Genomic DNA, 15,571 nt, shown 5'->3' with positions numbered 1-15,571 from the left:
TCCTGAGAGTGGAATATAATATATGCATTATATATTTATCTTCTACTTTCTGACAGTAGACCCATTTCAGATTTATATTTTGGCATATCCACATGTGTATACCAAGATACATATTTTTGGGAGATATATATATAATTTTGTGATATATATATTTCTTGTGAGATAGATATATAGATTATAGAATACATAATGTCAGTGTTGTGGAAATTTTGCTTTCAATTGATTTTAATACAGTGGGTACGGAAAGTATTTAGACCTCTTTAAATTTTTCACTGTTTCATTGCAGCCATTTGGTGAATTCAAAAAAGTTTGTTTTTTCCTCATTAATGTACACTCTGCACCCCATCTTGACTGAAAAACAATGAAAGAAATGAATTGCAAATTTATTAAAAAAAAAAAAAAGAATTATCACATGGTCATAAGTATTCAGACGCTTTGCTCAGTATTGAGTAGAAGCACCCTTTTGAGCTATTACAGCCATGAGTCTTCTTGGGAATGTTTCAACAAGTTTTTCACATCTGGATTTGGGGATCCTCTGCCATTCTTCATTGCAGATCCTCTCCAGTTCCGTCAGGTTGGATGGTGAACGTTGGTGGACAGCCATTTTCAGGTCTTTCCAGAGATGCTCATTTGGGTTTAGGTCAGGGCTTTGGCTGGGCCAGTCAATAATGGTCACAGTTGTTCCGAAGCCACTCCTTTGCTATTTTAGCTGTGGGCTTGGGGTCATTTTTTGTTGCAAGATGAACCATCGGCCAAGTTTGAGGTCCAGAGCACTCTAGAAGAGGTTTTCATCGAGGATATCTCTGTATTTGGCCGCATTCATGTTTCCTTTAATGGCAACCAGCTGTCCTGTCCCTGCAGCTGAATAACACCCCCATAGCATGATGCTGCCACCACGTTTCACTGTTGGGAATGTATTGAGTAGGTGATGAGCAGTGCCTGGTTTTCTCCACACATACCGCTTAGAATTATCACCAAAAAAAGTCTTTGTCTCATCAGACCAGAGAATATTATTTCTCATAGTCTGGGAGTCCTTCATGTGTTTTTTCGCAAATTCTATGCGAGCTTTCACATGTCACGCAATGAGGAGAGGCTTCCGTCGGGCCACTCTGCCATAAAGGCCCAACTGGTGGAGGGCTGCAGTGATAGTTGACTTTATGGAACTTTCTCCCATCTCCCTGCTGCATTTGTGGAGCTCAGCCACAGTGATCTTGGGGTTCTTCTTTATCTCTCTCACCAAGGCTCTTCTCCCACAATTGCTCAGTTTGGCTGGACGGCCAGGTCTCGGAAGAGTTCTGGTGGTCCAAAACTTCTTCCATTTAATGATTATGGAGGTCACTGTGCTCTTAGAAACCTTGAGTACTGCAGAAGTTCTTTTGTAACCTTGGCTAGATCTGTGCCTTGCCACAATTGTCTCTGAGCTCCTTGGCCCCTTCCTTTGACCTCATGATTCTCATATGGTCTGACATGCACTGTAAGGTCTTATATAGAAGTGTGTGCGTTTACAAATCAAGTTCTATCAGTTTAATTAAACACAGCTGGACTCCAATGAAGGAGTAGAACCACCTCAAAGAGGATCACAAGGAAATGGACAGCATGTGAATTAAATATGAGTGTCTGAGCAATGGGTCTGAATACTTATGACCATGTGATATTTCAGCTTCTATTTTAATAAATTTGCAAAAATTTCTACGTTTGTTTTTTTCAGTCAAGATGGGGTGCAGAGTGTACATTAATGAGAAAAAAAATGAACCTTTTTGAATTTACCAAATGGCTGCAAAGAAACTGAGTTCAAAATTTAAAGGGGTCTGAATATTTTCAGTACCCACTGTATACATACCACACAGTATGAATAATGTATTATTCATATGGATGTGTGTTTATTGTTCCTGAAATGCCCTTTTCTTTTATTTTTTGTTGCATAGAATGTCACACATCGCTAGCCACATTAAGAGAGCAGTGCATATTTGACTACCTTGATCTTCAAGAGAAAACAATACACGAGAGATACAACACTGCAGAGTATAGCTGACATTTTATTATAACCACGAACTCCTAAAGGTTGACGGAAGTTCACTGTAACGGCTCATGCACATTATGGTAGTCTAGGACTGTAACACGACATCAATAGACTTCTAGGGGACATACTGTCCCTAACATGACAAAATACACTAAGAATGCAAAAAAAAAAAACCAAAAAACTAAATGTTATAAGAAAATAAAACCTCATATCTCTTTTCCGCCCAATGATGAATGAAGGAATAATAAAAAAAAATTAAACAAACGTGGTATTGCTACGTTTGGAAAGGTTCATTCAAACTATATGGGTCCACTGCATCCTGCATTTGTTTGGAGGCCTGGGTAGGTAAGCATTTGCCTTTTTTGGAGTATTTTTGAATTTTTGGAGGATTTTCAAGTCCTCTTTTTGTGCTATTGTTGTTTAGAGTGAGCAGTGAGTATTCCAGCAGATGACCTCAGCTTGAGGACGCATGGCAGTGACGTCATGCGCAGTTACACGCTGAAATCAGTTGCTTGCATCAGAACAGGATGCCGCTGTGAGGGAGCGGACCTAAGGCAAGTAGAATTCATTATTCTTTTTAGGTGTGCAGCGTGATGGGGGCCAGGCATACAGCAGGATGGCACATGGGGGCCACGCATACAGCAGGATGGCACATGGGGTCCACATAGCAGGATGGGGATGGTGGCCACATATAGCAGGATGGGGATGGTGGCCACATAATACAGGATCGAACAGTCAGCAAAGAATGACTGTTCGAACCAAAAATAAAGGCAGCTTCAAACCTGCTTGGTTTCCATCTATCCCCACCTTTCTCTGGCTCTATGATGCCAAAGTTGTCAAAGTGGGGGGGGGGGGGACCAGCAGGTGTAAATAGCACAGCCCAGTCCAATGGGCATTTCAAGATTGTGGTCTGTGCTGCCTCAGTCCTTTCAAGTGCCACTTCTTCTAACCTTGTGAAAGCTGCGGCAAAATGGGTGTTGGGCACAGCAGTCTGAGCGGTAACAGTCCTCTATCATCAAGCACTTTATATTGTTCCTAATTTGGCACTAAGCACTTTATTTTCAAACACTATCAATTTTGTGTGCCCTGTTGATATCTATATGAAATTCTGCCACCTGGCTTCTTTTTAATCTTTGCACTTTAATATATCCAATGTGGATCTATATTCACATTTAAGGGCATAGGTGCAATAATATCTTATGTGGAACTCATTTACTCATTATTTATTGCTATCCTGTTTACATACATTTATCTCAGTAACCGGTATTATGCATTAATTCCCTTTTTTGCAATACTCATTTTGCTGGCTGCTAATATAACCATGTATTATACGCTGATTTGTAATATCTTTCCGTCCACCGCATTTATTTTCTGTTGAGAGATTTTGTCATTGTTTATTATTTCTATTATGTTAATAAATATGCATGAAATTTGCTACAGTTGTGTCTCCTCTATATAGGTTTTCCTTTTCGAACTGCATTTAAGTGTATGACGTCTCTCGCCCAAGCAATGGAATCAGTGCGCTGAGCAGGCGTGCCTCACTGTGCCCTATTGAACAGCCAGTGATTCCACTGTACAGGCATGAGACTTTGGCACTACGTGGATGACAGAGAAACGTCATCAACGATGCAGTTTAAAAGAGGCGGCGTTTGAAGGGACCGAGGTGACACCGATCACAGTTTGAAAATACCCATTGGACAGGATGGTGATATTTACATGCAGCAGGGGACAAGTAAACACTTTCTGAGGTATGCAGGGGCACATCTGAGAACATAGAGGGGGTTGCATGAACACTATTTTTATGATCTTTTATGAAAAAGGTGATGGGAATCGTTTATAAGCCAGAAAGCTGGTGACAGGTTTCCTTTAACTAATTGACCAGACCTTTGTGCACCGAGTGGAAGTACTTAGTTTGAACAGTTATTCTATACTGATTAAATCCCTTTAACACTTTCACTACCTTTGATGTACATGTATGTCAATCGTAGCATCCCTGGCCTTTGATTTAATCGGCATTCAAGTGCCTCTAATAGCCAAAGGTGGATAAGTGCTCCGCTCTCAACTATTAACCAGTTAAATCCCACTGTCAATGACTGACAGCCTGATTTATCATGCGCCGACATGGATGCCCGTCATGTGAGAGCAGGGCGCCAATGGGTTGTTATGACAGCCGGGAGTTTGCTGACAACCCCAGTACCGGTCATTACGATCCACTTAGGAGATCGTGATTTCTGCCATACATAGCAGTGCTGATTCCCTGCTGCGTATAGCACGAGCAATTGGACGATCCCAGCTTCAAGTCTCCTGAGGAAACTATTGAAGACAGTAAAAAAAAAAGTTTTTAAACATGGGAAAAAGAAAGTTCAAATCAACCCCTTGGTATCGCTGTGTTCAGAAGTGTCAGATAACAATATAAAATAAAATTAAGCTACCATATATACTCGAGTATAAGCCGATCCGAGTATAAGCCGACCCCCCTAATTTTGCCACAAAAAACTGGGAAAACTTATTGACTCGAGTATAAGCCTAGGGTGGGAAATGCTCCATAGATTATTCCCCCATATGGTGTCCACAGAAGAAGCTCCATAGATCATTCCACCACATGCTGCCCCCATAAGAAGCTCCTTAGATTATTCCCCCATGTGCGGTCGCTGCTGCTGCATGTAAGAATAAAAAAATGACATACTCACCTCTCCGTCGCTGGGTGTCAGATACTCACCTGTCCTGAGTCCATGGCTGCTCACCGCTATCTGCCACGTCATTGGTCAGTGACGTTCAGACTGCAGGGGGCGTGGCGCGCACGAATCACGTCACTGCGCCCTCTGCTGTCTGAAGTCACTGACCGATGACAGACAGCAGCAAGCAGCCATGGACGCAGGACAGGTGAGTATCGCTATACTTACCCGTCCTGACGCTGTCTCTTGAGCCCCAGCTTCTCCGCGCTATCTCTTCCTGCTTTCAGTGGTCTGTGATACCGCTCATTAAAACTCATGAATATGCGCATATTCATGAGTTTTAATGAGCAGTACCACGTGACCGCTGAAGGCAGGAAGAGAGAGCGCGGAGAAGCTGGGGGCTCAAGAGACAGCGTCAGGACAGGTAAGTATGACCTGACACCTCCGACCCCCCGATGTATATGACTCGAATATAAGCCGAGAGGGGGACTTTCAGCCCCCAAAAATGGGCTGAAGATCTCGGCTTATATTCGAGTATATACGGTAATCATAAAAAAGTGCAAAGTGCAAAAAAGGGAGAGAAATTGGCAGAAATTCAATTCCGAAACGCGCGTAAGGGTTGCGCGGTATTTGGCACCGGCGGCATTTAAAGGTACAGTTCCCCCTTATTATTGCGGCTAGTTTTTCGCTATGGGCTTTCCAAATGCTTTATTATATCTGCGCACTATATAATTATATTCTTGCCCCCCCCTAGTCTGCACACACTGTCACTTTTGCAGAAATATATTTCTGCCATTTTCTCTCCTTCTTTTTGCACATTGCACTTTTTTTAGCCACATATTATTGTGACACTCTCTTGTATGCTGTTGGAATTTTTTTATGATTTTTTTTGGCACTTCCTTTTATACTAAGCCCTTGTTGTATTTATTGAGTTTTTTTGTTCTTTCATTTTTTTGGGGGGAAGAATTACTGTTTTCCAACACCTTTTTCAGCTGCATGAATATAGGAACTGTTATTTGAACTGAATTAATTCTTTTTGGATAATACCAGTTCATTACCTTTTTATGCCTGCATATTTGGTAGGTATATGTTTTTATATACAATTTATTGTATTTATATATTATTTGATATAGGTGCAAAAATACAGGCATGTTGGTGTAATACTCCCGTTGCCATTTGTATAGATTAAAAATAAATATCTTTTGAATACTTTATTTTCGCCTACTTTGTCTATTTATATGAGCAATTTTGGTTCTTCTGGTCTTTTGGGTGGTTTTCTGCCTATCGAGCACTGTTGATAGTTACCATTTCGCTATAATTGCATTATCATATTGGTATTAATTTCTGTATATACTGGTGCTTATTATATTGGTTAACTAATTGGTAAACAGCTTAATGAGAAAAAGATATAAAAGAATCGCATTGGCAGAATTATTTTTTACTTTTACTGACCTAATTTTACAGAATCTTATTGTCAGGTCAGTTTTTCATAGAGTGAACATGGCAAAACAATTGTGAAATTGCACTTGGAATATTTTCCCCCAGTTTTCCAGTACATTATATGGTAAAATGCCCTCATATGGCTATATGGCCAGAAAGGATTAAGAAAAAATGGGATGGCTCTTAGAACAAGAAGAAAAAAGAAATAGGCCACAAAGCAGGGGATCACCCTAGGCAGGAAATAGCATGAAAAATTGAAATTTTATTTAACACAGAAAAAGACAAAATTTTTTATTAAAAACATTAAAAACGGTTAAACATATGACACATATACATATTGCACAAAGCTCATAATAGAGCATACCACCTACTACTGAACACTCCACCATGGGAAAATGACCCTAGGTCCATGTAAACAGCATACCAGAGTGTGAAAAAATATACAAACCCTCCAAAAATATTTGACCATGCCAACAGTAGAAAACACACTCTGTGTGATAAAGGTGGGCAATATATACATGACCTGAAAGGAGGGTAAACACTAATACCATGAGTCACCACAAATATAGATATATAATTCATGGAGTATCTTATCCTGAATGTAATAGAAAGAAATATATAGAAGCAAACGGTTTAAATCACCCACTTCAGGAACATGTATTACACTGCTTCAACGATGCACATGAAGCTTACAGATAACCCACATGGTCTAAACCCCTAGCGTGAAGTAAGAGAGGTATAGGCTAAAATAGCCTCCTACAATGATCAGCACATGTTTACATTAGCGATATACAAAACCCATGTAGAGAGAGGTATAGGCTGAAATAGCCTCCTATAGTAATCAGCACATGTTCACATTAGCGATATACAAAACCCATGTAGATAGAGGTATAGGCTGAAATAGCCTCCTATAGTAATCAGCACATGTTCACATTAGCGATATACAAAACCCATGTAGATAGAGGTATAGGCTGAAATAGCTTCCTAATAGCTTCCTATAGTAATCAGCACATGTTCACATTAGCGATTACAAAACCCATGTAGAGTGGAGCAGGCAAGGTGGAAGGACCCGACGCGTATCGCCCTGGCTTCATCAGGGACACTGACTGTCTGTCTGCTGTGCCAATATATGTGATTATTTAATTAAATCAGGAGCAGCTGCGCTGCTGCTTACCATGAAAAGACCAGTGATATAAGACATCTAATAGCTGGTAGTCAGTGGTAGCAGCCATTATCCTGTGGTATCAGCGTGTTACGTCACAGCTTGTGTAAAACAGCTTCATGTGCATCGTTGAAGCAGTGTAATACATGTTCCTGAAGGGGGTGCTTTAAACCGTTTGCTTCTATATATTTCTTTCTATTACATTCGGATAAGATACTCCATGAATTATATATCTATATTTGTGGTGACTCATGGTATTAGTGTTTACCCTCCTTTCAGGTCATGAATATATTGCCCACCTTTATCATACAGAGTGTGCTTTCTATCGTTGGCATGGTCAAATATTTTTGGAGGGTGTGTATATTTTTTCACACTGAGGTATGCTGTTTACATGGACCTAGGGTCATTTTCCTATTGTGGAGTGTTTAGTGGTAGGTGGTATGCTCTATTATGAACTTTGTGCAATATGTATGTGTGTCATATGTTTGACCATTTTTAATGTTTTTAATAATAATTTTGTCTGTTTTTCTGTGTTAAATAAAATTTGAATTTTTCATGCTATTTCCTGCCTAGGGTGATCCCCTGCTTTGTGGCCTAGTTCTTTCTGTTAAATCATATACTCTTCTATAGGTCTAGGTTGGATCCCCTTTATAGTTCAGTAGTGCCTCCGTTTCTGGTTTTCGGCTCTTAGAACAAAGGGAGAAAAAAAAAAAGAAAATGAAAAATCCTAAGGTAGTGAAGGGGTTAATAGTCTCGTCAGCTTTTTGGAATGGCCTTTATACACACTGTCGTCTGTAATGTCTTGTTTTCCAAATTTCAAAATAACTTTTTAAAATAGTATATTCAGACAGGAGAAAAAGAAAAAGAAAAAAAAAAAAACACATACCCAGTTGATGGCTTTTAGTGGCAGAAAGTAATAGTAGTGGCAGAAATCCAGAATGAGAGTATAGCCACTAAGGAGCTGTGTATAAAAACAAAGCTGCAGAAACAGCCAGTGGTTATCTTCTCCAACACAGTTGTTTATCCTGTAGGAAGAGTTAACAGCAATTAATAACATGAAAAAAAGCAAATGCATCTTGTTATTTATCAAAACCTACTTTTCATCTCAATTTTATTTTTATGCACATCCATTGATTAACAGGGTCCGTCAATTCTCAGTTTTTGGTTTTTTTTAGCAAATTACAAAAAAAGCATTCAAGACGATGTGATTGCATTTTTTTATATTTTTCCAATGACTTTCTTACCAGTCACTTTATGTAATTATAACTCTGGAACTCGTCAATGGATCCCACTGATTCTGAAACCGCTGTTTCCTGACATATTGTACTTCATGATTGTGGTAACATTTCCTCGAAATGACTTGCGTTTAATTTGTGAAAAAAAAAAATGGAAGTTTGGCGAAAATTTTGCTATTTTCAAACGTTGAATTCTTATGCCTTTAAATCAGAGAGATGTCACACAAAATAAATAACATTTCCCACATGTCTACTTTACATCCGCACAATTTTTGAAACTTTTTTTTTGTTAGGAAGTTATAAGAGTTAAAAGTTGACCAGCGAGTTCTCATTTTTCCAAAAAAAATTACACCACTTTTTTTTTAGGGACCACCTCACATTTGAAGTGACTGAGGGGTCTAGATGACAGAAAATACCCAAACTTGTCACCATTTTAAAAACTGCACCCCTCAAGGTGTTCTAAACCACATTTTTTTTAACCCTTCACGTGCTTCACAGGAATTGAAGCAACATGGATTGGAAAAATAAAAACATTTTACTTTTTTCACAAAAATTTTACTTCAGAACCAAATTTTTATTTTCACAAGGGTAAAAAGAGAAAATTAACTACAAAATTTGTTGTGCAATTTCTCCTGAGTACGCAGATACCCCATATGTGGGGGGGGGGGGGGGAGCCAAAAAAAAAAAAAAAAAAGAAAAAACTCTTGGGCACACGGCAGAGCTCGGAAGAAAAGTGACTATTTGATCGCAAAATTGACAGGAATTGAGAGCGGACATCATGTTGGGTTTGGAGAGCCGCTGATGTGCCTAAACAGAAACCCCCCCACAACTGACCCCATTTTGGAAACTACACCCCACTCAAGGATTTTATCCAGGGGTATTATTGAGCATTTTGAACCCACGGGTACAACACAAAAGTTGATAACATTAGGATGTCATATTGAAAAAGTTTATTTTTTTTTTTTTTTTTTACAAATATCTTGATTTAGCCACAAATTTCTCACTTTTTCAAGAGATTATACCAAAAAGTGGACCTCAAGATTTGTTACAGACTTTCTTATGAGTGGTGCGATACCCCACATGCAGTCAAAAAGTTCAGTTTGGACAAAGGGCAGGGCTCAGACAGGAAGGGGCACAATGTGAATTCTGGAAAACAAATTTGGCTTTATTTGAAATACCGTATATACTAGTGTAGAAACCGACCCGAGTATAAGCCGTGGCACCCAATTTTGCCACAAAAACTGGCAAAACATATTGACTCAAGTATAAGCTGGGTTTGCATTATCCCTGCATCCCCATACTGGTATACATGGATCCTCATCACTATCCTGGTATGCATGGCTACTCATCCCTATCCTTGTATGCATGGCTCCTCATTCCTGTCCTGGTATGCATGGTTCCTCATCCCTATCCTTGAATGCATGGACCCCCATGAGAAAAGCATAAAAAAAAACCCTACTTACCTTCCCTGCTCATTAAGATAATGAATATTCACCTCTCTCCACTCAGCGGGACACGTGATCGCACGGCCACAGGAGCTGCTGGAAGCCAGAACACAAGATGCTGTGAGGGCATGCAGGGAAGGCAAGTAGAAGGTTTTTTTGTTTTTTTTTAATCACAGCTGCTGGAAGCCGGCGGCTGTGGCTGTAACTGTGTGCGCACTATAAGAGAAATGAATATTCATTGCCAGCGCAGTGAATATTCATTTCTCTTCAGCAGTGGGCACAGTTACAGCCGCCGGCTCCTGTCTCCTGTGACCCGCTGCTCCCCCTCCTCCGCCGGCTTCTGGGACCATGACTCGGGAATAAGCTGAGGGGGGCGCTTTCAGCACAAAACAAATCTACCATAAATGTATTTTTTTTTGCAAATTATACCCTGTAATGCATTTATCTAGCGAGGTAGTGTATAGTTTGATGCCATTTTTTATGCAGTTAATGCAACACAAGTTTAAAAATTTACAATTTGCATTTTTTTTGCACGGTCTCTTATTCTTTTTTGTATGTTTTGAGGAACACACCTCAAATTTTATTGCACTAGTTTTTCAGTGTTCAAAAGTACATCCAATATGGCACCAATGTGAGTTCTGGACACCATTTGGTCTTTAGGGTAAAATTAGCAGATTATAAAACTTGGTCTTGCTAACAAAACAGTTGCCCCGCATTTGCATACAGTGGGAAAAAAAAGTAGTCAGCCATCAATTGGGCAAGTTGGTCCAATTAAAAAAGATGACAGAGGACTGTAATCGACATGATAGGTTGACCACAACTATGAGTCTCAAAATGAGAAGACAAATTCAGAAAAATCACCTTGTCTGATTTGGCAAGATTTATTTTTCAAATTATGGTTGGAAAATAAGTATTTGGTCACCTAAAAACATGCAAGAATTCTGGCTCTCATAAACCTGTAACTTCTTCTTTAAGAGGTTCCTCTGTCCTCCACTCATTACCAGTAGTAATGGCACCTGTATGAACTTGTTATCAATATAAAAGACATCTGTCCACAACCTCAACCAGTCACACTCCAAACTCCACTAAGGTGAAGACCTAAGAGCTGTTGAAGGACACCCGAAACAAAATTGTAGCCCTGCTGCACCAGGCTGGGAAGACAGAATCTGCAATGGGGAAGTAACTTGTTGGGATGAAATCAACTGTGGGAGCAATAATAAGAAATTGGACCACTGATCATCTCCCTCGATCTGGAGCCAGACGTGTCCCCCTGCTTAAGCCAGTACATGTCCGGGCCCATCTGAAGCTTTCTAGAGAGCATTTGGATTATCCAGAAGAGTATTGGGAGAATATCATATGGTCTGATGAAACCAAAGTAGAACTATTTGGTAAAAACAAAACTTGTTGTGCTTGGAGGAGACAGAATGCCGAGTTGTATCCAAAGAACACCATACCTACTGTGAAACATGGGGGTGGCAACATCATGCTTTGGGGCTGTTTCTCTGCAAAGGGACCAGGACGACTGATCTGTTTACATGAAAAAATGAATGGGGCCTTGTATTGTGAGATTTTGATTGCAAACCTCCTTCCATCAGCAAGGGTATTGAAGATGAAATGTGGATGGGTCTTTCAGCATGATAATGATCCCAAGCACACCACCAGGGCAACGAAGTAGTGGCCTAGCCAGTCTCCAGATCTCAAGCCTTTGGAAGGATTTGAAAACCCGTGTTGCCCAGCGACAGGCCCAAAACATCACTGCTTTAGAGGAGATCTCCTTTGAGGAATGGGCCTGCATACCACCAAAAGTGTGTGCCAACCTTGAGAAGACTTACAGAAAACGGTTGGCCTCTGTCATTGCAAACAATGGATATATAACAATACTGAGATTAACTTTTGTTAATGACCAAATACCGTATACTCGTGTATAAGGCGACCCCCCCTAATTTTGTCACAAAAAACTGGGAAAACTTATTGACTCGCATATAAGCCTAGGGTGCACAGTGAGAGGCCCCAGATAATGGTGCACAGTGTGTTGTGGCCCCAGATAATGCTGCACAGTGTATTGTGGCCCCAGATAATGCTGCACAGTGTGTTGTGGTCCCAGATAATGCTGCACAGTGAGTGGCCCCAGATAATGCTGCACAGTGAGTAGCCCCAGATAATGCTGCATAGTGTGTTGTGGCCCCAGATAATGCTGCAGTGTGTTGTGGCTCCAGATAATGCTGCACAGTGTGTTGTGGCCCCATCATGTTGCTGCTGCTGCTTCCGTTAAACAAAAAAAAACGTATACTCACCTCCTGCTGCCTGCTGCTCATCAGGGTTGCCGGCTCTGGAACGGTGAGAGGTGAACATGGCTCCCCCTGTTCATACTCACCCCCCTCTTGGTGCTCATCTCTGCATCGCAGCCCCTGCTTGTCCCATGTTCTCGGCGCTGCTGCTCTTCCTGCTTCAGCTGTCACGTGGTACCGCTCATTAAAGTCATAAATATGCGCATATACATGAGTTTAATGAGTAGTACCACGTGACTGCTGGAGCAGGAAGAGCGGGGGCGCTGAGAACATGGAACAAGCAGGGAGGCAGCAGAGAAGAGCCTGGAGGGGGGGGGGAAGTATAATCTCTGACACCCCCGATCCCCCTCCCCCGCCGGTTTATGACTCGTGTATAAGCCGAGAGGGGGACTTTCAACCTAAAAAAATGGGCTGAAAATCTCAGCTTATACACGAGTATATACGGTACTTATTTTCCACCATAATTTGCAAAATAAATCTTGCCAAGTCAGACAACGGCACACCGCTTCCCTCACTTACCCTGTGGCTGCAGGTGCAGATATATTTTCTGCTATCACTATCATTACCATGGCTGGGTTGTTAATGCACTGACCCATACATGACTTTCACATAGTTGGTTGTCTCTGCATCCAATACAGGTCACATATTCTTTACATAGTGGCACTATATATACATCTCCAAGTGTGTTACATATTTGTTTTTAATCACCATTTTTGCACTCCTTTGCACATTTCACATTTTGTGTATATTTAACATTTTTTGCATATCTTGTATAATCAATTACCTTTTTGCATTTTATTGCACTTTTTGCACAGTTGTTCACTATATTTTTGTGTTTTAACACAATATATATATATATATATATATATATATATATATATATATATATATATATATATATAATATATATATACACACACACACACACACACATTTTGTGCAATTATTTTTTGCAATAATCAATATCAAGTTTTATACACTTTTTTTTGCACATTTTCTCCAGTTTCTGCATTCATTGCTGCTATAATATTTGATCCCACATAACATTTTTACAGCATCATGCTTGTGAGTTATAATTATTATTCTGGCATAATTATTATCTGTAAGATCTCACATATATATTGATATTTTGATATTCTCTGTATTAAAGCGGTTAATTGCCTTTATGCACTAATATTGCATTATTAACACATATATAATTTTATGTTGTTGTGCCAAAATTGTACGAATAAAGACTATCTTAACAACACGATTTTATTCATTCTTTTATTATATTTTTTATTGCAATATATTTATTTATTTGTTTTCTCATTTATCACCGGATGGTCTGCCATCCATTTTCTTGGGAATAGGGCACAATGACTATACTATTACTCACTACTTTTTAGATTAAGAAATTGTTCCTCCCTCCCTAATAATCTAATATAACACTATTTTTTTTTTACTGCCTAACCCTAATAAGCATAACCCCAACTGCAAAAAATAAGAAAAAGAAAAAACTAATCTGATAAGGGGGATGACACAGAACGGGGGGTTGGGTAATCAATAAGGTTTAGGGGGTTTGCAGATCCGGAAGTAGGAATGTGATTTTTGTCACTTTCTTTTCTGGCAACACTCGAATGTAGTGTCTCTCTCTTCACTCCCAGAACAAATACAAGAGAAACGAGAGGCACAGCCCAAGTGCTGCCATATTTACTAATGTTGTGCTTGTTTGTTTTTTTTTATTAATATTGGGGTCTATCACCATAATCAAAAGCCAGCAGCCAGTGAGAAAATTCCCAGCAGTTGCCGGGTGCAGGCAAGCAAATCATGGCGGGCGCACTGTGCACGCACCCACCATTATCTTTGCGCAGAAGGAAGGAAGAAAGGAGGTCGGGGGATCACTGATCCAGTACCTAAGGTACTGTGGGACATTCATTGGACCCCATTTCTCTCTTCACTGGTATGTTAGATGATATCAGAGGAGAGAGAAATGGATTTTAAATTTGACTCTTTAGGTGATCACTGTTATTCACTGAATAACGTCAATCACATGACAAGGGATGGTAAAATCCTGCCCTAATCATGTTCTCCGGCATCTCAGTTACTCCCGGTAGCCGAGACCCTGGAGATTTTCTGACACTGGGGGGTGCTATACTCTTATTTCTCAGCGCTGTTAAAAAGCTGCGTTGAGGAATAAGACCTCTTAACTGCCTGCCATTAAAAGGCATAATAATTGCAGTAAATGGGTTAAAGCCCTCAATCATCTCAAAACTTTAACTAGGTTCCACCATATTTTGCAGTATAGTACACAAAGGGAATTATTCATCATTGGTGCTTGTTTGGTTTAGTAACCATTTTTAATGTTCATGAATAATTCACAGGTCTGCGACTAAAAAGCGGTTTGATTATTTTCATCTAATTTCCATGTATTTTGGTGTGCTGAAAACGAAAAAAATATTGAAAAAAATTCCTGGACGTCAGGATTTGCCACAAAATGCAAAATTCTCTTCAAATTTAGTAAATTTTTCTCAATTTTTGTTTTTTTTCATCTTAGGGTTTTGAAAGTCAAAATTACTATAATTAATTCACATCAATGCATTGAAGATATACAATGCCCAAAAAATATACCTTTCAAAGAAAAGAACTTGCAGAGTGAGCTAATGAAACCAGCATCAACATGTTGCAAGCTGAACAAGCGGGCTCTGACATGCCCGGGCTTGTTTCAATTGTTTTATCTTGGTTCTCGCCTGTTCACACTTTTTAATCTCAGTTCGTGTTAGCTCGTCATATTTGACCGTGTTTCCCAAAATTAGCATTATGGCTCAGCGGAAGTGTATTAATTCGCCTGACAGTTTCTGTTACATTTGTGGTGAATATACAGTGTTGAAGCAACAGCTGAATATTACAGACTTTCTGAAAAAAGTATACTTCTCATATTTCGGACTAAAGCTTGGAGATCAAGAAAGCTTGGGCGCCTCATAAAGAGTGCAAACGGTGCGTTGAGGACCTCCGAAATTGGTTCAAGGGTAAGAAAAAAGCTTTCCGTTATGGGATTCCTATGGTATGGCGAGAGCAAAAGAACCATAGTGACAATTGTTACTTTTGTTCATGCGATGTGAAAGGGTATAATTCAAAATGGAAGCATTCCATTTCATACCCCAATAGTCACTCAGCAATTCGTCCCATCCCCCATGGCACAGATATACCAGTACCCAAAGCCCCTGCTACCTTGGAAGAGATAACTAGCTCCGATGAAGGTGGAGTCATACCAGAACCAGATGATGAATCAAGTTCTGACTTTGAAGATGATAGAAGACCAAAATT

The 15,571-nt window shown here is 39.9% G+C and overlaps 1 protein-coding gene across 3 annotated transcripts in view; it reads right to left on the bottom strand.

The window, feature by feature from the left end:
* ZDHHC21 (zDHHC palmitoyltransferase 21) overlaps positions 1 to 15,571 on the bottom strand; it is a 79,456-nt gene that overhangs the window by 24,548 nt on the left and 39,337 nt on the right. For all 3 annotated transcript variants that reach the window (XM_073572163.1, XM_073572164.1, XM_073572165.1), the window contains one exon: positions 8,184 to 8,322. In XM_073572163.1, the coding sequence (XP_073428264.1) occupies positions 8,184 to 8,322 (139 nt within the window). The remainder of the gene's footprint in view (positions 1 to 8,183; positions 8,323 to 15,571) is intronic.

The sequence above is a fragment of the Dendrobates tinctorius genome, unplaced genomic scaffold, assembly GCF_039654945.1.
Source record: "Dendrobates tinctorius isolate UK_male_01 unplaced genomic scaffold, ASM3965494v1 ptg000031l, whole genome shotgun sequence".
In the NCBI taxonomy this organism is placed as follows: Eukaryota; Metazoa; Chordata; class Amphibia; order Anura; family Dendrobatidae; genus Dendrobates; species Dendrobates tinctorius.
This window is presented reverse-complemented; position numbering and strand designations above follow the sequence as displayed.